The sequence below is a fragment of the Guyanagaster necrorhizus genome (genome assembly GCF_019112545.1).
Source record: "Guyanagaster necrorhizus MCA 3950 unplaced genomic scaffold BT62scaffold_4, whole genome shotgun sequence".
NCBI lineage: Eukaryota > Fungi > Basidiomycota > Agaricomycetes > Agaricales > Physalacriaceae > Guyanagaster > Guyanagaster necrorhizus.
This window is the reverse complement of record NW_025064883.1, coordinates 1243860-1264934: the sequence shown is the minus strand read 5'-3', so window position 1 is coordinate 1264934 and position 21075 is coordinate 1243860. Positions and strand designations below refer to the sequence as shown.

At 47.0% G+C, this 21075-nt stretch overlaps 9 protein-coding genes across 9 annotated transcripts; 7 read left to right on the top strand and 2 right to left on the bottom strand.

The window, feature by feature from the left end:
• Positions 1–333: 333 nt before the first annotated feature.
• On the top strand, positions 334–1903 carry BT62DRAFT_884312 (kinase-like protein; the record flags this gene model as incomplete). Its single annotated transcript, XM_043182794.1, has 6 exons — positions 334–793; positions 845–1103; positions 1156–1297; positions 1348–1617; positions 1674–1762; positions 1813–1903. 6 exons carry the CDS (start codon positions 334–336, stop codon positions 1901–1903), a joined length of 1311 nt encoding a protein of 436 aa, XP_043044111.1.
• A 725-nt stretch (positions 1904–2628) lies between these two features.
• BT62DRAFT_927890 (uncharacterized protein) lies at positions 2629–3372 on the top strand. The gene is made up of 3 exons (XM_043185378.1): positions 2629–2854; positions 2913–2990; positions 3042–3372. The coding sequence occupies exons 2-3, from the start codon at positions 2962–2964 to the stop codon at positions 3220–3222; spliced, it is 210 nt and encodes a 69-aa protein (XP_043044110.1). The 5' UTR covers positions 2629–2854; positions 2913–2961; the 3' UTR covers positions 3223–3372.
• A 551-nt stretch (positions 3373–3923) lies between these two features.
• BT62DRAFT_525096 (uncharacterized protein) lies at positions 3924–4557 on the bottom strand. Its single transcript, XM_043181256.1, has 4 exons — positions 4437–4557; positions 4321–4377; positions 4018–4265; positions 3924–3970 (listed from the first exon to the last, which is right to left on the bottom strand). Exons 1-3 carry the CDS (start codon positions 4479–4481, stop codon positions 4062–4064), a joined length of 306 nt encoding a protein of 101 aa, XP_043044109.1. The 5' UTR covers positions 4482–4557; the 3' UTR covers positions 3924–3970; positions 4018–4061.
• A 104-nt stretch (positions 4558–4661) lies between these two features.
• On the top strand, positions 4662–9579 carry BT62DRAFT_884861 (P-loop containing nucleoside triphosphate hydrolase protein; the record flags this gene model as incomplete). The annotated part of the gene is made up of 21 exons (XM_043182809.1): positions 4662–4819; positions 4873–5050; positions 5109–5271; positions 5326–5457; positions 5509–6023; positions 6076–6105; positions 6161–6518; positions 6596–6793; positions 6850–7007; positions 7056–7128; positions 7180–7311; positions 7365–7426; positions 7478–7688; positions 7739–7898; positions 8147–8309; positions 8359–8672; positions 8732–8875; positions 8925–9049; positions 9104–9193; positions 9247–9376; positions 9429–9579. 21 exons carry the CDS (start codon positions 4662–4664, stop codon positions 9577–9579), a joined length of 3645 nt encoding a protein of 1214 aa, XP_043044108.1.
• A 113-nt stretch (positions 9580–9692) lies between these two features.
• On the top strand, positions 9693–11036 carry BT62DRAFT_927888 (uncharacterized protein). The gene is made up of 4 exons (XM_043185377.1): positions 9693–10055; positions 10113–10444; positions 10499–10810; positions 10864–11036. Exons 1-3 carry the CDS (start codon positions 9983–9985, stop codon positions 10670–10672), a joined length of 579 nt encoding a protein of 192 aa, XP_043044107.1. The 5' UTR covers positions 9693–9982; the 3' UTR covers positions 10673–10810; positions 10864–11036.
• On the bottom strand, positions 10504–11539 carry BT62DRAFT_1072657 (uncharacterized protein; the record flags this gene model as incomplete). The annotated part of the gene is made up of 3 exons (XM_043178877.1): positions 10504–10810; positions 10864–11037; positions 11089–11539. 3 exons carry the CDS (start codon positions 11537–11539, stop codon positions 10746–10748), a joined length of 690 nt encoding a protein of 229 aa, XP_043044106.1. The 3' UTR covers positions 10504–10745.
• A 47-nt stretch (positions 11540–11586) lies between these two features.
• On the top strand, positions 11587–14923 carry BT62DRAFT_943511 (uncharacterized protein). Its single transcript, XM_043187884.1, has 10 exons — positions 11587–12122; positions 12173–12567; positions 12619–12837; positions 12887–13037; positions 13088–13561; positions 13612–13657; positions 13709–13832; positions 13882–13956; positions 14011–14151; positions 14206–14923. Exons 1-10 carry the CDS (start codon positions 11744–11746, stop codon positions 14827–14829), a joined length of 2628 nt encoding a protein of 875 aa, XP_043044105.1. The 5' UTR covers positions 11587–11743; the 3' UTR covers positions 14830–14923.
• Positions 14924–14986: 63 nt separating this feature from the next.
• On the top strand, positions 14987–17523 carry BT62DRAFT_927886 (rhomboid-domain-containing protein). The gene is made up of 16 exons (XM_043185376.1): positions 14987–15493; positions 15542–15694; positions 15747–15835; positions 15887–16001; positions 16058–16123; positions 16175–16208; positions 16259–16340; positions 16397–16458; positions 16511–16589; positions 16641–16697; positions 16751–16805; positions 16857–16871; positions 16928–17104; positions 17158–17218; positions 17287–17291; positions 17342–17523. The coding sequence occupies exons 1-16, from the start codon at positions 15121–15123 to the stop codon at positions 17371–17373; spliced, it is 1455 nt and encodes a 484-aa protein (XP_043044104.1). The 5' UTR covers positions 14987–15120; the 3' UTR covers positions 17374–17523.
• Positions 17496–20699, top strand: BT62DRAFT_943507 (Cas1p-domain-containing protein). Its single transcript, XM_043187883.1, has 6 exons — positions 17496–17765; positions 17816–17893; positions 17948–18805; positions 18860–19117; positions 19166–19323; positions 19384–20699. Exons 1-6 carry the CDS (start codon positions 17663–17665, stop codon positions 20479–20481), a joined length of 2553 nt encoding a protein of 850 aa, XP_043044103.1. The 5' UTR covers positions 17496–17662; the 3' UTR covers positions 20482–20699.
• The last annotated feature ends 376 nt before the right edge of the window (positions 20700–21075 follow it).

Sequence of the window (21075 nt, the reverse complement as noted above, 5' to 3'; positions counted from 1 at the left end):
GTGGTAGCCACATCCAGTGATACAGCTTCAGAAGCTACCCTGGGGATAGACCAATGTGCATGGCTTCGCCAGGTAGATCTGGATCATACGGAAAGCACAGTTGTACCGCCGCTTCGCCTAGAGAAAACATCATCTTTCCTTCCTGATCCCAAGCCATCGTTGGAGATGCCATCTACGGAGTTATATAACAGCTCCAGTGGAGATGACTCAGACAGTGACCACGCAGACTCCGGTACATGGAAGAAGCCCTTCCTGACGTTGGATACTACGCCAATGACGATTCCCAGCGTGACAGTACAATCCTCTCAGTCCAATGGTTCCCAGTCGACTCCCATGTCTTCATCGCAGGCAGCAAAGCTAAAGACAAGAGGCAGAGGGAGCACTTTTACTGACACTCGCCCGCCTCCGGAGGATGTCTATGAGCGTCTGGAGGATTTCTTCCCGGAACATGATTTGGATAAGCCCGTTATTGAGGCAAACTCTGGTGGTACCTCACCTACAACTGTAGAACAAATTGCGGAAGTCAGTCCAGAACCGGCATCTATTGTTGTGCCTCCCATTCCATTAATGACTGAGAAGTCGCGTGTCAAAGGGAAGAAGTCAATTCGACATGTAGCTGAGGAACACAAGCGGCGGATCAATCGTACCTCCAAAGCAGATTCTTCTTTCGCTTCGAGTGTATTACGCAAAAGAAGCACAAAGCTGTGGGGCAGTCGGCTGGAAGAGGTCACCACAGCGCAAGCCCGAGCAAATATGGGTGGACCTTCTCCCGAATCACCATCTGGCGGTCCGAGTTAGTATTCAACAACGTCTCTTTTACATAACTATATTGATTCTTCTACAGCTACTTTCAAATGGGTTCGGGGAGAAATGATTGGTAGGGGAACGTACGGACGCGTTTATCTTGCTCTTAATGCCACCACTGGGGAGATGATTGCTGTTAAACAAGTCGAAATCCCAAGGACCGCGAGTGACAAGAATGATTCTCGACAAGTTACGGTAGTTCAGGCGTTGAAGCTTGAGAGCGAAACGTTGAAAGACTTGGATCATCCAAACATAGTTCAGTATCTGGGATACGAGGAAACACCTTCAAATCTAAGCATGTGCGTTAGCTAAAATTCTCGCGTTATCAGCGAGCTGATCGCTTCTCAACAGCTTTTTGGAATATGTTCCTGGGGGCTCTATCGGAAGCTGTCTTTTGAAGCATGGCAAGTTCAATGAAGAAGTTACGAGATCTTTCACTGGGCAGATCCTCAGCGGGTTAGAGTACCTTCACTCTAAAGGGATTCTTCATCGGGTTCGTCATTCATGCTCGTTAGGCGACGAGCGCTACTAACATCATTACAGGACCTGAAAGCTGACAATATTCTCGTAGAAATGTCAGGCGTTTGTAAAATTTCAGATTTCGGGATTTCAAAGCGGACGGATGATATAAGTGGTGGCGCGGAAACTGCTATGCAGGGGACCGTCTTTTGGATGGCTCCTGAGGTTGTCAATCCGCAAGGCAAGGGATACAACTTCAAGGTCGACATCTGGAGTGTCGGCTGTGTTGTTCTGGAGATGTGGGCGGGAACAAGACCGTGGCAGGGAGATGAGATGGTGGCTGTTATGTTCAAGGTAGTATTGTATGGATCCGTTTCGGAGATGCTTGACTGATGTTTCCGATCAATCAGCTTTATCAGTCGAAGCAGCCACCTCCAGTACCTGAAGGTGTTATCCTATCAGACCTTGCCGACGATTTCCGCAAGAAATGCTTCGCAATGTAGGCCTATTGTCTTATGTTTCTGTATCTGCTCACAAATAACCAACTAGAAACCCCGAGGAACGTCCACCTGCACAGGAATTGCGGAAACACAAATATTTATCACTCCGTCCTGACTGGCAGTTTACTGGATTTAACTAGGATATCCGCTACCGATCTCCGTCGCCTCTGAACATTTTTTCACTCTCATCTTCACGTTCTCTTTTCGCTGCGCATCTATCGCCCATCCATTCGCACATTCATCTGTCCATCCTTCTTGTTACTCCTACACATTTCCTCGTTGTCATTCATGTCATTTGTTTAGTATAGTCCCATCGGTAACCACTTGTAGCCCATCTATTAATGTCCTAGTAATTACGCCGTGACGTCATTCTACTACTTTACACCCCCCCAAGATACCACGGACCACAATGAGTACTTATACCGACAGCGACAAAGAGGGAGAAGGGTGACAAGTCGCCGCGGAAATTTATAGAGATTCTGGAGATTAAGAAATGATGAAGAAGATTAATTAATCTAGACATCTGCTGAAGAGATGCTGCGCTCGATTGAAGGTACGCTTGGCCTCTCCAGTATTTTCTTTGTTGCATGTCTAACATACTACCCCACCATCGCAATAATGGCACGCCTTCAGAACGGTGGTTACTTGCAGTAATAGTCCTCTACAGCAGTCGGGCCTGAATAAGCCGCAAATGAAGAACAAGGAGCTTCAGCAAAGGCTAGAGCTTATCGATGGGTGTGTCTCGAACAATATCAGGAGTCAGTGGGACACTGGTGGGTGAGACCGAATGTAATCGTACTATACGGGTACACACCGTTATGGTTCTAATCGTTGAGTGTCCTGAATATTAATACGACTTAACGTGAAATAACTCTCAAGGCATTTGTCTTGGTTTTCTCGGTGTTGAGATGCTCCTTGGCTTGTAGTGGTATCACTAGCATTGGCAGCAAGAAAGCACGGAGGATAACTTCTTTCGATGATACGTGCTATAGCGTATGGTCCATTCTGTTGCTGAATCTTGTGCTATAGGCTTGACGTTGGAAACGGAAAGCCACTGTCGCTAGTGTCCTCGTACCCAGCTTGAACAAGAGGTAGACAATTCTGGCCTTCATGACATTACTGCTTACAATTCATATTTTCCTTTCTTAGAGAATACAGTGAATCGGCTTCTTCTTGAAGCATACGAGAATCTACTAGAATGATCAGAGGTCTATCTGCTGACCAAAAGTATATTCACGTAACCCCATCTTTATCCTTGCTCATGCATCAGCTTGACAGGACTATATTATTTTCATTAAATAAGATTGACGCACCACAAGGCAGATTATGCTGGGATAGGAACAACGAACTCGTCGATACCAATACTGGTTCTGGTAATGGGCAAAGTATCATACCCGAGGACATCCCCCAGCGGCTCGCTCATCGTGGAAGCTTTGCATCCCGATATCTTCGTCTTTGATATACAAGGAGTTGCGAAGTTCGTCATTATATTGGTGCTGAAATAGGGAAAAAAAAGTTACCAAGATGTTTCATTGGATCAAAGGAATCGTCAATTGTTGAGGAAAATCGTTCAATGACACACTTGGATCTGTGTTTCGCAGTACACTTAATATCAATCCCTTGATTTTTTTCCTTACTTACTCAACTTCGTTTCAGGACAAGCATTGTTACGTTTAGTAAGAGTTAGAAATATGCTCAAAATCAAAGGTGATCCACGTCGTTCAACAATTTGTTACAAACACACAGTCGTTGCGCATAGACACCGGAACGTTCACCCCTGCTGGGGACTGGTTACTGGTTACATCAGCTAGCCTCATATCTATCAAAGAAGGCATTATACATTCACTGTCCCCTCTGTCTGGTCATTATAGGTAAGTCTCTGAACGCTAATGCACTTGTTAGGATGACTGGAGAAAGGGGGAGGTCTACCGCAGATGAGGGTACCCAAGCTGCGACAGAAGATTATCACATTGAATTTGATACAAATTTGTTGCTTCATGAAACTGAACATCATGCCCTCGTCCACTTGCTGCCTATCTCAGACACGCCCACAGGGAGAGCCGCCTGGAAGGTAATATAAATGAAGTTCATCTATATCTATGATGAAAGAGAGAGCGTGCCTTCTCGTCGTAATCATTCCACTCTCCTTCGCTAAGGTCTACCTCAGGAAATACTTGTCCTGTCATTCCAAAACACTTCCAAGTACCCTAGGAGACATAAGTAAAAACGGAACAATTATAAGCAGTGGACTGACACTAGGATCGAATCCTATAAATTCAAGGCCCCTGCATTCGATCTTTAGCAGTGGAGCAAATTGACCATTCTCTGCGCCGTAAGGCTGTGGCGGGTAACTCGAATCGAACTTCGCGGAGCTCTCCCGTTTGCCTGGGAAGCCAAAGCGTCAAAATTGTCCCATGGACCAGAAGCAGACGACAGACATAGTCCACATCGCCAGACAAAATTAGCAGTAGCACCTTTCCCTCCCAACATCTCTCGTTTTTCCTGGAGGTTCTGCGTGAAGACACGCGGATCTCTTGCAATGATGCGGGATGTCTACCTTACGATTTACAGATACAAGCTTTGGGTGAACCTCATTGCAGCTGTTACATTTAACCTGTATACGAGAAAAGTACATTAGCTGTAGTTACGAAGACTCTTCAATGAACTTTGAACCTGGAAAAAATACTCAAAATTATCTGATGCTGGGACCAGATCCATTACATTTTCCAGTTCTGCTTTGATGGACAGTAGAAGTAGCTGCAAGTATTGAGAATATGCAAGTAATGAGGGGACGCTTACTTACGACCATGGTGGCGATTACTCAAACTTGGAAGTTGCGCTGTGACCCACGTGGCTGGGTTTTTCATTCAACGACCTACTTCATTCCTTCCGCTCGCTATGGCATCCGTTACCGATGCTAACGACGAATTTAACCACCAAATTGCAATAAAGCTATCTAGAGCTCTCAATATCCTCAATCCGAATGACCTGCTCGCCCAAAGAGTGACGGACATTGCAAAAACCAACACTTTAGAAGGATTTACAAAAGGTGCGTTGTTGACTTTCCATGCTGCTATGGTGGCCTGACATTTATATGGACAGCCGCAAGCTCTTTTGGCAAGTTCAAAGATTCATTTCTGGCAGAGCTCTATGCCGACATTTTGTCGCATGCGAAGCAGGAAGCCACAGGCGTTGCCCCACAGCCAGTTGCAGGTATAACTGTGCATGACAGCGATGTTTTGGAACCGGAACCAGTTAGGCAAGGCGGCCTCATGCAAAAGGATGTGGTGTGTATATATATTTTTCTGGATGGGTCCGCTTACTTAGCTCCTTCGACATATTCAGCGGCATACATTCCGCCAACCAGCCAAGCCACTCGAACCGCCCACACCTAGGACTTCGCTCTTAGGCCTTGACCGTCTTGCGAAAGAGAAACGGGCCGCTAATATGGGTCATGACGAGGGGAATAGGAAAAAGGCGAAGTATGACGATGAAGCTGTCTTCAAAGGTACGTCTCGTGGGATTTATTTAGCAGTGTAGGCTCACTATTATCCATTCTTAGTGCCTAGTTTACCATCGCGAAGTTCTAATATACGGCAGCGGGGCGAAGAAACACCTTCTCATCCAGGCGGGTTGTCGGAAACTGGTCGTCAGAGGTTGGAAGAACACCGAAGGAACAGGGATAAGCAAAAAGGTTTGTTTGTGCTGTCTGATTTATCCATGTTTCATAACCACATTTCTCCAGAGGGCATTACTGCTTTGCAGGGGTATCGTTCTGACGCACCAAAGGGCTTGGGCGATTTTCAGCGCCGGTCTAACAGAGACCGCGACCGAGGATGGGGTGGAAAAAGAGATTATGATCATGATTATGACCGACGAGATCGTGGTAGACGCGACTGGGACTCGACTCCAAAGTCTGTTCGTAGTTCTGGTGACGCTCCTAGTGTCCGCGTTCCCAATGTCAGCTGGGAGTCTACACCTCGCAATTATCGAGGGGATGACAACTCGGGACGGGCTGGTGGGCATAATAGACGGTGGGATGCCCCGACGCCTAGGGCGACTAGAGATGATAGTCCAGAGGGCGACGGCGCACTGGGGCTCGACGCACACGAGTGGGAAGAGGAACAAGTCAGACTAGATCGAGATTGGTACACAGGTGCAGAAGAAGGTGGGATTGCTGGCGATGAAGAGCATAATCCTTTAGCTCAGTATGAGGATCTCAGTATTCTCAAACAGGCCGAAATTGCCACCAAGCAGGTGGTAAGTACAAAATTCATAATATCGACGCGACCTTTGATAATATCGTTTTCAGAAAAAAATATCCGCCAGACAAGCTCAATATGTAAGAGGCTTTAGCCAAATTTCCGCATCTTGTTTCTCATTTTTCTTGCTCATAGAACGCCGATAACGATCTTTGGGAAGCAAATCGGATGCTCACTTCTGGTGTCGCCACTCGCAGGACGGTTGACTTGGATTTTGAAGACGAGTCTGAGTCCACTGTCCACGTCATGGTTCATGACCTCAAACCACCTTTCCTGGACGGTCGCACTGTGTTTACCAAGCAGCTTGATCCCATCAATCCTATCCGTGACCCTACCAGTGACATGGCCATTTTTTCTAAGAAAGGTAGCGCATTGGTGAAGGAAAAGAGGGAACAGGCGGAACGTGCTAAAGCCGCCGCAAAGTTGGCAGCCCTTGGCGGCACCTCTTTAGGAAATATCATGGGCATAAAAGATGAGGAAGCTGAAGCTGAAGGTATGTCGTCATTTCCTCTTCTACTTTTATTCAGCTCGGAGTTGCACATTCACGTAGTCTTTGTTTTGCCTTTACAGCTGAAGCAGAACGGAAAGAGAAGGAAAACAAAGGCGAGAAGGAGAACTACAAGGGCGATTCTAAGTTTGCAACACATCTGAAAACTTCCTCCGGTGTCAGTTCCTTCGCTAAGTCAAGAACGCTTAAGGAACAACGAGAATACCTGCCAGCTTTTGCTTGTCGTGAGGACCTGATGAAGATCCTACGAGAGAATCAAGGTTAGCCCGCATCATTATATTTTGAACTATCGTTATACTGAGAAAGCTTTAAATAGTTGTCATTGTCGTGGGTGAAACTGGATCAGGAAAGACGACACAGCTGGCACAGTTCTTGTATGAAGATGGCTACTGTGCTCACGGTCTTGTTGGTTGCACCCAGCCTCGACGTGTGGCTGCCATGTCAGTTGCCAAGCGTGTCAGTGAGGAAATGGAGGTCAGTGTTTACCCTCATCGTCTCGGACAAATAACTCATTGCCCGAAGTGCAAACTAGGCTCTACGGTTGGATATGCGATCCGTTTCGAAGATTGTACATCCGCTGAGACGAAGATAAAATGTACGCTATTACAGGCAGTGATCAGGATTCATCTGACTTGTTTCCTTGTAGATATGACAGATGGTGTCCTCCTCCGTGAATCTCTGAACGAAGGCGACCTCGATCGGTACAGCGTCATAATTCTCGACGAGGCGCACGAACGATCCCTCAGTACTGACGTCTTAATGGGTCTTCTACGTAAAAGTCAGGCTTAGGCTCTAAATATTTGTATAGAGAATTTTACTGACTGCTTTTAGTTCTTTCACGCCGGAGGGACTTGAAACTTATTGTTACATCTGCTACTATGAATGCTGATAAGGTGTGCTCCTTGATGTTTTCGATATACCATGCTGTTTATACTGGTCCCTAGTTCTCCACGTTCTACGGGAACGCCCCTACTTTCACCATACCGGGTCGTACATTCCCTGTGGAGATTTTCCACGCTAAATCTCCCTGTGAGGACTACGTAGACAGTGCGGTCAAACAAGTACTACAGATACATCTTTCGCTTCCACCTGGCGATATCTTGGTGTTCATGACTGGCCAGGAGGATATTGAGATTACTTGCCAAGTGGTGCAAGGTTTGTTCCATATCTCTTACCTTTGTGTGAAGTTGATCGGCATCCCTCAGAGCGTTTGGATCAACTGGATGACCCCGCACCGCTGGCTGTTCTTCCAATATATTCCCAGATGCCTGCTGACCTCCAGGCCAAGATCTTTGAGGCCACTAGTGATGGGCGGCGCAAAGTCATCGTTGCTACCAACATTGCTGAGACGTCTCTGACAGGTTCGTCAATATTGACTGTCTGTGGGATAACCATTTAATTTTCTCGTACAGTTGATGGGATTCTATATGTTGTTGATGCTGGATACTCCAAGCTTAAGGTGTACAATCCCAAAGTCGGTATGGACGCTCTACAAATAACGCCCATCAGTCAAGCCAACGCAAATCAACGGACCGGTCGTGCCGGCCGTACGGGTAATGGGTTCGTATATCATCGTGCTGTTTCGCACCTTACTTGTGCTAATCATATTATAGCTTCTGCTATCGGCTGTACACTGAGATGGCTTTCCGTAACGAGCTCTTTGAGAATACCATTCCTGAAATTCAGCGAACAAACCTTGCGAACATTGTCCTGCTATTGAAATCTCTTGGAGTTAAAAATCTCCTAGAGTTCGATTTCATGGATCCGCCTCCTCAGGTGAGTGTCTATCGACTGTTTTTCATCACTGTGTTGAACTTTATTTCAGGCTAACATTTTGAATTCGATGTATCAACTTTGGGTTCTTGGTGCTCTCGATAACGTTGGGGATTTGACTCCGGTCGGGAGAAAAATGTCTGAGTTTCCAATGGAGCCCTCCATGGCCAAAATGCTTATTGCATCGGTTGAGTACAAGTGCTCAGCGGAGATGTTGACCATTGTGTCAATGCTGTCCGTTCCAAGTGTTTTCTATCGCCCCAAGGAGAGAATGGAGGAGGCCGATGCAGCCAGGGAGAAGTTCAACGTCCCGGAAAGTGACCACTTGACCCTATTAAACGTTTTCAACCAATGGAAGAGCCACGGGTAACTGCTGTCCTTCGTTCTCCTTCAAACCATGCCTGCTAATCGTCTCTCGATATCAGGTACCGGGATGAATGGGTGATGCGCCATTTTCTTCATCCAAAGCTACTACGCAAAGCACGTGAAGTCCGAGTGCAGCTAGAGGACATCATGAAGTTCCAAAAGATGGCGCTAATATCAGCAGGGACAGACTTCGACATTGTTCGGTCAGTGATTTAAAGATGATCGGGGATCCTTCTGACCTTCCTTTCACAGGAAAGCGATAACGGCAGGATACTTCCATCAGGCAGCACGAGTGAAGGGAATCGGCGAATTCGTCAACATCCGTTCAGGTTTGCCCACACATCTTCATCCCACAAGCGCGCTGTATGGACTTGGATGTAGGACTTACTTATTCCCTCGTTACCTATTGTGCTGATTGGCGTCCTTGACAGATACACCAACATACATTGTGTATCACGAACTAATTTTAACATCGAAAGAGTACATGACACAAGTAACATCCATTGATGCATATTGGCTTGGTAAGCATCCAACACCTGTAATTGCAATGTGACCGATGAAAGGGCCAATATAGCGGAACTGGGCTCTGTATTTTATTCTGTTAAAGAGAAAAACTTCGATGAACGCGGCAACCGTAGGCAGGCTGACCGAGAATTTTCCAAGAGGGCCGAGTTGGAGACTGAGATAGCGAGGCAACGAGAAGAGTAAGTCTTTGCACCAATTCCAATGTAATGGACACTGAAACTGCGACTTCAGGAGTGCCAAGAAGGCTGAAGAGGAGGCGCTAGCGGTCAAGACTTCACATGGGAGCAGCTCGAAAATCATTGTCCCCGGTACGCCCCGACATTCTGGCATTGGGGCTGCGTCTCGTGTTACACAGACTCCGAGGAGGAAAGTGGGGATATAGATTGTAGTATATCTCGGGTGTATTCTAAGTACTATCATTATTGACGATTTGCAATGTATGGGTTTCAATTTGATGACGATAGGCGGTTGTTGATGGTTGTTGTTTGAGAGCGTCCCAGTCAAAAGCTTGTGCGCGACTTGTGATTTTGACCGCGTCCGAGATGGCGTTTCGTGTCGCTCGCTTTCTTACTCGTCCAGTACATCGCTATCAACCACGGACTGTAACATCTCTTGGTTTCCGTCGACATTTGGCTATATCAGTGTCTGAAGGAGCCGATGAATCCAAAGGAGAGAGAGCAGCAGCCAAAAAGAAGGAGGAAGATGACGAGTTTATCACAGAAGACCTCCTTGAGGACATTTTGGAAGACCCATACGATGGAGACGATACCGTGTCTGCGGGACACATGATGCTCCAGCAACAAAGAGAAACCCTTCACTACCTCCGTCTCATAGAGCATGAGATGCCCAAGCTTGTCGGTCCGTCGTACCCATGATGGCATTTTGCTGCCTTTCAATTTTCTGACGTCTTTCCAGCTTACCGAAAACCATTTATTCCCCCAACATCAGCTGCCCCGCTTGTAGTCAGGTCTCTCAGCTATGGAGGAGAGCCGCATCCTGCTACGACAAAGCGTGTGGTGGTAGTGGCTGTGGATGATCTTCCGTTGAAGGATGAAGCCGCTATACACAGAATAAAACTGCTTGCAGGGCCAAGATGGGCACCTCGACCGCCGTTGGACGGTGGTATCAGCAACCTCGATAACTGGGGCAACGGGTATATCAAAATATCATGCGAGAACTTTCCTCGGCCAGAGATGAATCTGTCTTGGGCTAGTGATACGCTGGGCAGATTAATACAAGAGGCCAATGTAGGCGTTCCATTATATCTGTATTTCCAAAGGAATCTGACTTGTATGTCTTAGCGTCCAGGAAAGAGCAAACTCGACGATGTACCCCTTGACCTCCGACATATATTCGCTAGGGCCCGCAAGGCCAAAAATGGAGAGCATCTACGAGGCCGTATCTATTCCCGACCTACTATCTACGATTTCCCGAAGGAATGGTTACCACCAGCTGCCACTAGCGACAGCAATTGACCACTAAATATATACTTCATTGGTCAGAAACGGATTCATCATGTATACGCAAACAGACGCATCGGTAAAACCACTATTCCTTGGACACAAGGCCGCCAGATCTGATCATGTCGAAGAAATCGTCCTTTTCAACTGTGGCTGAACATGAGGGCATGTCAGATACTTCGGCGGTAAATAGAAACGCATCAAACCTTCTTTCCCTCTCCCGATGATATTGTCTCGGTTTTTACCATTTGATTTTTTTGACTTGTCGGCAGCCGGCGCAGGTAAGGATGGTTTGCCGCTTCCTCGTGCAGCTTTTTTCTCTTGTTGGACATTGGTTGCGTCTGCCTGAGCTAGTTGTATGACATTAAACAATTTGACGACTGTGACAGCTGAGTATGTCAAATGAGAAGAGTAATTTGGACAAGACGTACCACCTCGCTGAGCAACTTTGCGTAAGGCGCGCTCGCTTTCAGCACCCCAGCCACCATAGATATCTTTGATCCTTCCTTTATCCTCCTTCTCCTTTTTTTCCACCTGTAGAACTTTCTTCGCCTTAGACTCCAACTTTTCATCATTTCGTTTTCTTGCGACAGATGGCTTTAGTGACAAAGGAAGAGCTGACGGGGCATCAGTGCCCAGCAGTGACTGCAAAGCAGACCCGAACGTTGAGGATGCGGTCGCTCTGATTTTCCTTTTCTTTGTTTGACGAGATTTCTGTGGCTTGAGATTTTGAATATCATCGGAATTCTCGTCTGATGCACTGGCAAAGTCGTCTGACCCGGACTCCTCGGCGAGCTCGTCATCGCCAGACACGGCGGATTCATTGGCTAGCTTGTCGTCTGAGAGCCGTTGGCGTTTTCTAAGGAGCAAAGATGTCGACATGGAAGAAGGAAATCAAGTCACGTTAATTGATCCCGTCGGCTGCCTACCCTGGCCGCTCACCCAAATACCATATATACGTACACCGTTACACAAACCAACTCTCGGCACTGGCGTCGTCGAACACGTCGAGATAGTCTTCGAGGTTGCTCAGACCGGCCTCGGCTCACCTCCCTTCGCCCATCATCGCTGCAACGCGTGCAATCGATGCAGTCCATGCCCTCCTCGTCGCTTCAATCTCTCGACCTTTCCCCAGAACCCGACCTTCACCCGTTGTACCCGTCGACCGCCTATATCGCCGTTCTCCTTTCATCGCATTCCGGCCTCACCCCGGATCAAAAAGTAGAACTTGTCGCTCACTGTCTTGCACGGTCGTGTATTTTTGGAGAGTTATCTGTCCTTCAATATTTGTTGTCGGACCCGCAGGCGCAGAGCTACGTCGATTTGGGCATACACGATGAAGATGGCCAGGGTCTCATCAGCCTGGCTATACACGGCTTCGGCGCCGAGTCAGAACGAGACGTAGAAAGGGAAGAATGCGTCCGTCTACTTATTGTGCAGGGCGCTGACATGAGTCCTGACAAAAGTGAATTAAATTCTGCTACGAATCTTGGTTATTTCTAATGCTATTACAAGGTGGTTGGACACCGCTGCATCATGCGGTCCTTCTTTCGCCTCCGACACTTGTATCCCACTTAATGACTCATGGTTGTTCACCTTTTGACGTTACGCGTCGCAATCTTACTCCTCTAGACATCGTAACAGCCCACTCCATTATACCTGGACGAGACGACGTTGCACTGCTCCTAGAAGAAGCTATGCGCGGCGAGGGCTGGACAGGAGGGAGAATGGAGGAAAATAGACACTTGTTTGACCAGCGGGAGAAGCGTAAAGGCAAGCAGAAGCACGTCCAGGAAGACGTCGGAAGAGTACTTGGTGTTCATTCAAAGTGGTGGGCACGAGACACAGATAATCCTTCGTCGGACTCCGATGACGATGGTGATGAAGACACTGAAGATGAGACCTTGTTTGTGAGTGGCAAGCTCACGAAGCCAAAGTCTCCGTTCTCATGAAACGTACAGACGCCGCCCGTAGATTATTCCTCCATGCTCGTATTCTCTCCTGTAGCTCTGCCGCTAATTTTCGACTCCCTCATCATCAACTTTCAGCCCTCTTTCAGAGATTCCACGCCTGCAAACACGCTCTATATGCTGGCACGTTTTGCGTGTTTGACTTGCGATCATATCTGGCTTGAAGATTTAATTATTGGTGCCACGGACTGCATAGAAGAGACATTTTTTGTAACTCGTCTTCTTACCTTGACATCATTTAGCTCATTCCATTTCTCAGAACAAACCCGAAGACATCACCTGCCTTGTCTTTTGGTTGTACAACACGACTCTATGGCTACATCTTATGCAGTGTGACAACTCCATCAATGAAGCTTGCGAGATGCTGGGATCTTTCGAAATCATCGAAGAAGTCATCAACTCAGTGTTCGGTGTGCACGCTTCACTTTCTTTCTTTTATCTATTAAAGTCTTCCCTACAGTATTTATCATTCGATTTGCTGAGCGACGTGTAGATCAGTTGCTCGATGCTGTCCTACTTGACTACTCCTCCTTGGGTTTCGAGTTTGATTCAATACAGTTTGAGTCGGAATGGTCAGTCTTTCGTGCGCTGGGGATGAAAAAATCTCAACCCGCCATGAATGCATCTATGTCACGGAGTTCGCCTTCTTCCCCACCGAGCCCTAGTCCGCATCGTCCTTCTTCTCCGGCCCCTCATGGAACAATGACTTCATCATCTAAAGGCGGCTTTTCATCATTGCGGCAGAGCTTTGCTCGAGCTCGGGGTCCAACGTCGACCACCTCTTTACAATCACTGTTTTCGGATGCTCCACCACCGCCTTCTCCCGCTGACCTTATCTCCTTCTTAACGGCTCTGCATACCCTGCTAACACTCTCCGATATCAATCCGGCGTTAACCACACAGTTGTGGTCGCAGGTGATGTATTGGACGTCATGTAACGCCTGTATACACCCTTTCTATGTTTTTCGTCTAACATTTCCTTAGGTGAGATGTTCAACCGTATACTCACACGCAAGAAATATCTTTGCAGGTAACGCGGTGCGGTGCAGTATGGACGCGGATATTGACTATAGCCACCTAGGTCCAAAGCCGTTCAGATTGGTATGAATCTAAGCAGCGTTGAAGAATGGGTAGGTCAGATGGGGCTTGCCCGGGGAGTTCAGACCCATTTTACTCCTGTGAGGGAGCTTCTGAACTGGCTTCAGGTATGTCTGTACCTACTAGTTCTCTGCGCAAATTATGATTTTTATGTAGTGTCTTTCATCGATTACCGAATTCCCTAACCTTGTCGCCACCATTCAAACCATGAAGTGTCTCAATCCTCTCCAAGTGAGCATTGTGGACAACATCTTTACGTCCAGGTTTGACGAGCGTCTTCTACAGATGAAAAGGGCTGTCCGCGACTACAAATATGAGGTCAATGAGGGTCGGATGACCGATGAGTGTGTTCAATATCTTACGCAGCTACAGAAGGATTGGGAAAGACATCGTGTAAAGCTGGGTGTCGAAGCTCTGCGCAAAGAGGTTTCTTCCCTTTGTTATGCTGCGGATATATGTGGGACTGACAATAGGATGTAGATGAGTGAGCGAGAAAAGGATCGGAAACGCGAGGAAAGTCTTTCATCGTCACTCAATGATTCCATAGATCAGTCCATCCAATCGGTCTCCTTTCCTTCCGACTCTTCGGATTTGCCACCAAACCAGAACATAGACGTGTTGTTTGACAAGGACGATGGAAACACATCGTGGGAGCCTCCGAAGCCTCCACAAGTGCTAGGAGAGTTGTTGGATTCACGATACATGCTTCCTCTACTATTCCCCTCCAATCCCCGTATGTTGGCTGCGGTACCAAGACCTCTACCCTTTCCAGATGACGGTAAAATGAAGCGCTTGAGCTCTGTTCTCACTTCCGATTCCAGGAGTGACAACGACGCCAATTTGGAAAGTCGTTGCATGTGGCGGGCGAGACATCGAAAGGTTAGACAAGTCGGGATAGGGACACTGAAATGGGTAGATGGAGCAAGATCGGCTTCGCGTTGGGGTCGACCAACACTTGACGACGAGGACCTTGAGTCATCTGAGGAGGATGGGGAGACAGAACTGAAAGTTGAGACGCATATAACACCGCTGACTCGCAAACCTTCTGGCAGAACGAAGGGAAGACTGAGCCATGGAGGAGATACTACTCCGATAGATCGTTAGTTAGAATAAACCATATCGATACCACACCAACAACATTTACCACACTTTCAATCGTGTACAGTATAGTACCACATTTAATGTCGTGTGCTTGGACTCTTAATTTTTCTTTCGGCAATTTACATAAAGGAGCCGCCATGCAACGGTTTCAGCATCGTCGCTCGGTTGCACAGCCCCAATTGACGCAGTACTGCTTCGTACTGCGCAATCTGTCTTTTTGGCATAAAACAGAACCACCGCAAACACCGCTCAACGTTTTTCTCACTTACCAGTCGACCTCCACATTGTTGCAGAATGGCTGAGGGAACGGGTGCCCATGTACACTACACAGATCAATCTCCGACCACCGCTACCAACGAGGCGCAGGGTACTTCATCCTCGACACTGCATCGCAACGACACCTTCATGTCCACAACGACGAGAAGAAACTCTGACGGATATAACAACATGGACGAAGCATTCGACCACACCAAACTAGACGAGAAGCATCAGCCAAATTTAGTCCGGGGGGCGAGCACGGGGAGCAAGGTGTCATACACTGACTCGAAGCGCTACACGTACGTCGACGAAGATTATAATCTCTATCGACATCCGCAAGAGGACAGCAATGATTCTCTTGTGCGTAATGCGGCCGACATTGGGCGTTCAGGCAACTACCAAGACTTGGGTGAGCATAATGGATCCGCAAAATAATATCAGCTAACATGGCAACAAGAATACGCGGATCCTTATAATGCTGAAAGAGCAAAGCCTGTAGCAGAGAAAGCTGGCCCATTAGCAAGATTCCTGGGCGAAGGACGATACCCCATAGAACAGAGAATAGAGGACAAGAAACGCGGCATCGGACGACAGAAATATCCCTTCCTTGGTGTGTCAATAACATCATTCTTTAGCCTCTTGATGATAGTTATAGATTGCAGTGTGGCTCCTCACGCTCATAATGACCTGCACATTCATCTACGAGCTCATCTTGAACTGGAAGCAGCAAGGCACTCCCGTCTCTTTCCACGTATGTCTAGTCTCTTTTCTCACAGGTGACTGAAATCAACGGTCGGAACAGCCCACTGTGAACTACATGTTGGGTCCTTCTTCAGCAGCGATCATACATGTTGGCGCGAGATTTCCACCTTGCATGAAATATATTGATGATGTTCCTCCTACATTGGAAATGGGCTGTAAGCATCATCTATCCATCAAATGAGTATCGTTCTTGAATGCTCATCCTCTCAAGGTATGAACAATACGGCTAATCCCGCCACTATACTGTGTACCGTTGAAGAGCTCTGCGGATTTGGAGGTATGCCCGATCTCAATTTTCGAATAAACGTAGACACTCAAAGGTATGTAGGATTCCCTGACGATGATCCAAATCAGTGGTTCCGGTACGTCTTACCCTGCTCCTTCTCCCCGCACTCCAATGATCTGTCCTTAGATTCATAACAGCAATTTTCTTCCACGCTGGATTTGTGCATATTCTTTTGAATATGTTTGCTCAGCTCACCCTTTCTGCTCAAGTGCGTGCGAATGATTTTTGTTGATATATTATTATACCTTATATAAAAAAATCCAGATTGAAAGGGAAATGGGTACTGGCGGCTTTTTCTTCACTTACATGAGTGCAGGTATCTTTGGGTACGAATATCGTTTAGAGTCATTAGAAGACAGCTGATATGCTTTTACCCAGCAACATATTAGGAGGCAATTTCGCGCTTGTCGGAATACCCTCATTAGGCGCCAGCGGAGCAATTTTCGGTACAGTAGCGGTACGCCAAGGGATAGTGGCCAGCACGTAGATTGTTAATTGTCTTCTCTAGGTGACATGGGTCGATCTATTTGCCCACTGGAAGTACCAATATAGACCAGTCAGGAAGGTTAACAAAGTTAAATTTTGCTTGATAAATGATCATGCTGACGGACATTTCAGCTTATATTCATGACCATTGAATTGCTTATTGGTATTGCTGTCGGATTCATTCCATGTACGTCCAAAGCTGTCAAAATGATGTTTAGTTTCTCACTCTGAATATTAGATGTCGATAACTTTGGTAGGGATTGGACTGATTCACTCGTGACTTGTAATGAAAACTGAAATCGAATGTAGCTCACCTGGGAGGATTTTTGATGGGACTGTTGGTCGGAACCACATTCTATCCCGTCATAAGTATCACTAGACGCCATAAATTGATAATGTGGTGCTTTCGTATCATCTCCATTCCATTGGTGATTGTCCTCTTCGTAGTTCTTACGAGGAATTTCTACAAATCAGATCCTTACGCCGGTAAGTATTCTGTTCTCTCAAGTATTAGACGGTCCTCACAGAGTCTACCCAAGCGTGCTCCTGGTGTCGCTATCTTTCTTGTTGGCCCACATCATCAAATGATTACTGCAAGGGGTATGTTCTGATTGACCTATCGTCGCGCCAAAATTTCTGATGAGTGCGATTTGTTTTTCTCTTTTCAGAACTGGTAAAGTGTATATAAAGCTTATTCGGAGTTATATTGATTTGCACTTTCAGGTATCGTTACAACCAGTTCCACTAGCACATGACCCCGATCTTAGTAGTAGGCCTGTAAATACTGATACCATGGTCCTGTACATATCTTTGGCAGCATTTATCATTTATCAAACGGACAAGTCTCCTGTATGCACGTAGAATTACGTAAGATTATCCTGAATTTATTCTTGACTTTTGACCACCGTCTGCCATCTGTCTACTGCTTGCAATATTCTGTCCATAGCCGTCACCAGGAAAACATTCACAGCATCGTTCTGGACATTTGGGCATCACGTTGAATGTCTTGACTTTCCTCCCTCATTCGTCGGCTTTACATCTGGAATGCCGTATTCAACTTCCCTAAATCCATTATGGCCCAACTACGTGGGAGTCATCGGAACATTACTTGCCGTCGTTTTGGGTGTTGGTAGATATGCACTACTTGGTGAGGCTGTTCTATTGGCTGCGATTTAGAGTCCAGTATTCATCTTGTAGACTGGTGGGATCCGACGCATTGCCAAGCACTGCTCAATAGCGGATCTTGGTTGGATCAGAAAACATGGCAACCTGATGGTGCGCAGGCAACATACTCTCGAGATGCAGCTCGATATTGACCTCTGTTTTCAGGATGCATGCTACATTCGTACAGTGCGGAGGACGTTACTACATGCGCTCGTTCGCGAGAATTCGCCTTCATCGGAGATTCCGTAACGCGCACACTTTTTTTCCAGCTCGCAAGTATCGTCGATCCAGAACTGCCTACAGGCCCGCCAGACGACGACCAGAAACATGCGGATTACAATTTCAAAGCACCCAAGTCTGACATTACCGTGTCCTTTCATTGGGATCCGTATCTCAACAGTTCTCGGACTCTCAATGTCATTTCCGCCGATGTAACTCTCTCGCGGAGTTTCCAGCGGCCTGCTCTTCTTGTGTTGGGGTCCGGCCTTTGGAATTTGCGTTACGCTGATATCACGGGGGGAATACCCTCGTGGGAGGCCAATATGGAACGCATATTGGATGCCATAAGTCAGGGTAGATCAAAGCCGGCAGACGAAGTAGTGATCCTTCCTGTTGAGGAGGTGGTGCCTTCGAAACTTTCTCGCGAGCGTGGACGAACAATACGCCTGGCGGAGATAGATGCTATGAACTCAGATCTTTTCCATCGCATAAACCAACCATCCCCCGAATACGCGCATCTGCCGGGAAGAATGCTTCCTTTCATGCCTGTTTCGCTTCCGCTTGTCTTCAATAGTGTTCTAGATCCTGCACAAACCCAGGATGGTCTGCATTTTTCCCCAGCTACAGTGAGGCAACAAGCCAATATCCTACTCAATCTTCGGTGCAATGACGCATTACCCAAGCGAGTTCCTTTCGACAAAACATGTTGTCGAAGATACCCGTGGCCAGTGCCGATGCACTTTGTCATCCTTGTTGCGGCAATTTCTTGGGGACCATGGGCTGTGTTCTTTTCACAGCCACCGGGTAGGCAGAACCGCCTCAAATTCGAATCTTGACATTAATATAGCCTCTTTCTAGGTAATCGATTAGCGCGCATTCCTGTTGTGAAAGGCGAGCAACTGCCTCTCCTTGTGTTCAGCGCTGCCGTCGCGCTTATATACGGCGCAGATCGAACGGGTCTGTGGTTGAAAGAGCAAAAGTATTACAGTCCCTGGACATTCGCGTTTTTGAGTATTTGCAGCCTTGCAGTCGGGCTGTTGACCGTTGAACGGGCCGATAAAGATTTGGGATTCCTCAATCGCGACCAAACGGATGAATGGAAAGGGTGGATGCAAAGTAAGTCGCCAAGTTTCCCGTTAGTTATCGTTCTAAACCGTTATTCAGTCGCCATATTGATCTACCATTACCTCGGGGCGTCGAAAATATCCGGAATATACAACCCTATTCGTACTCTTGTGGCTTCATACTTGTTCATGACAGGTTACGGTCACACGACATATTATATTCGAAAGGCCGATTTTGGCTTTCTTCGAGTTGCCCAGGTTATTGTTCTACATTCTTTCCATGTTTTCATTGACGAACATATTCAATGCCCTTTATAGGTCATGATCCGGTTGAACATGCTGACGCTTGTTCTAGCATATACGATGGATGCTGACTACCTATTCTACTACTTCGCGCCTCTGGTTTCTATGTGGTTCATCATCATTTATGCGACTCTTGCCGTTGCTTCCCAATTCAATGACCGAACCTCAATGCTTGTTGGCAAACTTGTACTATCAGCTGCCGTTGTTACCTGGTTCATGAAACAAGATTGGCTGCTGAAGGGTCTTTTTCAGTTACTTGATCAGATATTCGGAATCCGGTGGTCAGCACGGGAATGGGCGTTCCGTGTAAATCTCGACCTGTGGATCGTGTATGTTGGAATGTTCACAGCCATTGGGGTCATCAAGGCTCGTGAACACCGCGTAAGCGAGCACCGTCACTGGCCACTTGCAGTCAAGGCGACTATCGCACTCGCGATGTTTGCAATGTTCTGGTATTTCGCGTTTGAACTGACACAAGAGTCCAAGTTCACATACAACACATGGCATCCCTACGTGTCTTTCCTTCCCGTCCTATCATTCGTAGTGCTACGAAATTGCAGTATCGTGCTCCGGTCCGCTTCCTCGCGCGCATTCGCTTTCATTGGAAAATGCTCGCTCGAAACCTTTATCATCCAGTATCATTTCTGGCTAGCGGGGGATACCAAAGGTGTTTTACTTGTCATTCCAGGGACAAGATGGCGGCCCATCAACTTCGGTGTAACAACATTCCTGTTTATCTTCATGTCGCATTGGATTGCTAAAGCCACTGGGGAGATTACTGCGTGGGTATGTAACGGTCAGCCGAAGACGCTACCTGCCCCAGCCACGTCTCACTATCACCACACACCTTCTCTGTCTCGTCAAACTGAGACGCTCTCCAATGGCGGTCAGAATGTACCCCTTATGCCAATACACACAGATCAGGCGAATAAGACCGATGCTCAGCGACAGCCCCCGAGGTGGTTAGATCGGCTTGCGGAGGGTTCTTCGCAGCCCTCTCCCAGATTCGAGGGTTGGAAGTCGGCTGCTCAATGGACAACGGGTATCAAGGCAAGGACGGCCTGGATACTGATTCTGATGTGGCTGACAAACATCTTGTGGATGCGCACTTGAAAAGCTTTATTACACCTAAAATACATCCGTCTTCACTACATCCATTATATATACCTTGGACGGCACAACATCTATATATCCTCATAATACACCAGCATGACTAGAAAGGGAATAAGTCAGAAAGAGTTGGTTGACTGAAGGATAAGGTGATCATTTGGTTGAAGACATTGTACTACTCGTTTGTGTCGTCACAAAACATCGGACAACAATGCTAATCCTAGGCAAAAGAAAGGGAAAATACACACCTGACAGACAGAAGCGGTGGAGAAATCAACCTGAAGAAAGGAAGTCAGAACAAAGCTCGGTGAGGAAATAAAGAAAAGATCAGCATTAGCATGGTGTCTCATCCACGCTCGTCCTTTAGACGAGATCAGGGCTTGACTTCTATTTGTTCTATCATGTCAAGAGAATAGGAGGGTACTCACATTGGGAGTTTTGATAGGCCTAAAAGGAAATGTGTGAGCGAATGAAGAGGGAAGTAGAAAAGAATGCGAATCAGAAATTTGGGTATATGAAAGTAGTTCATAAGCCTCGGCTTCGAAGTAGCGATTCATAGGTCTCGTCCTAAGTAAAAAGGGAAGTGGTCTGTACCTT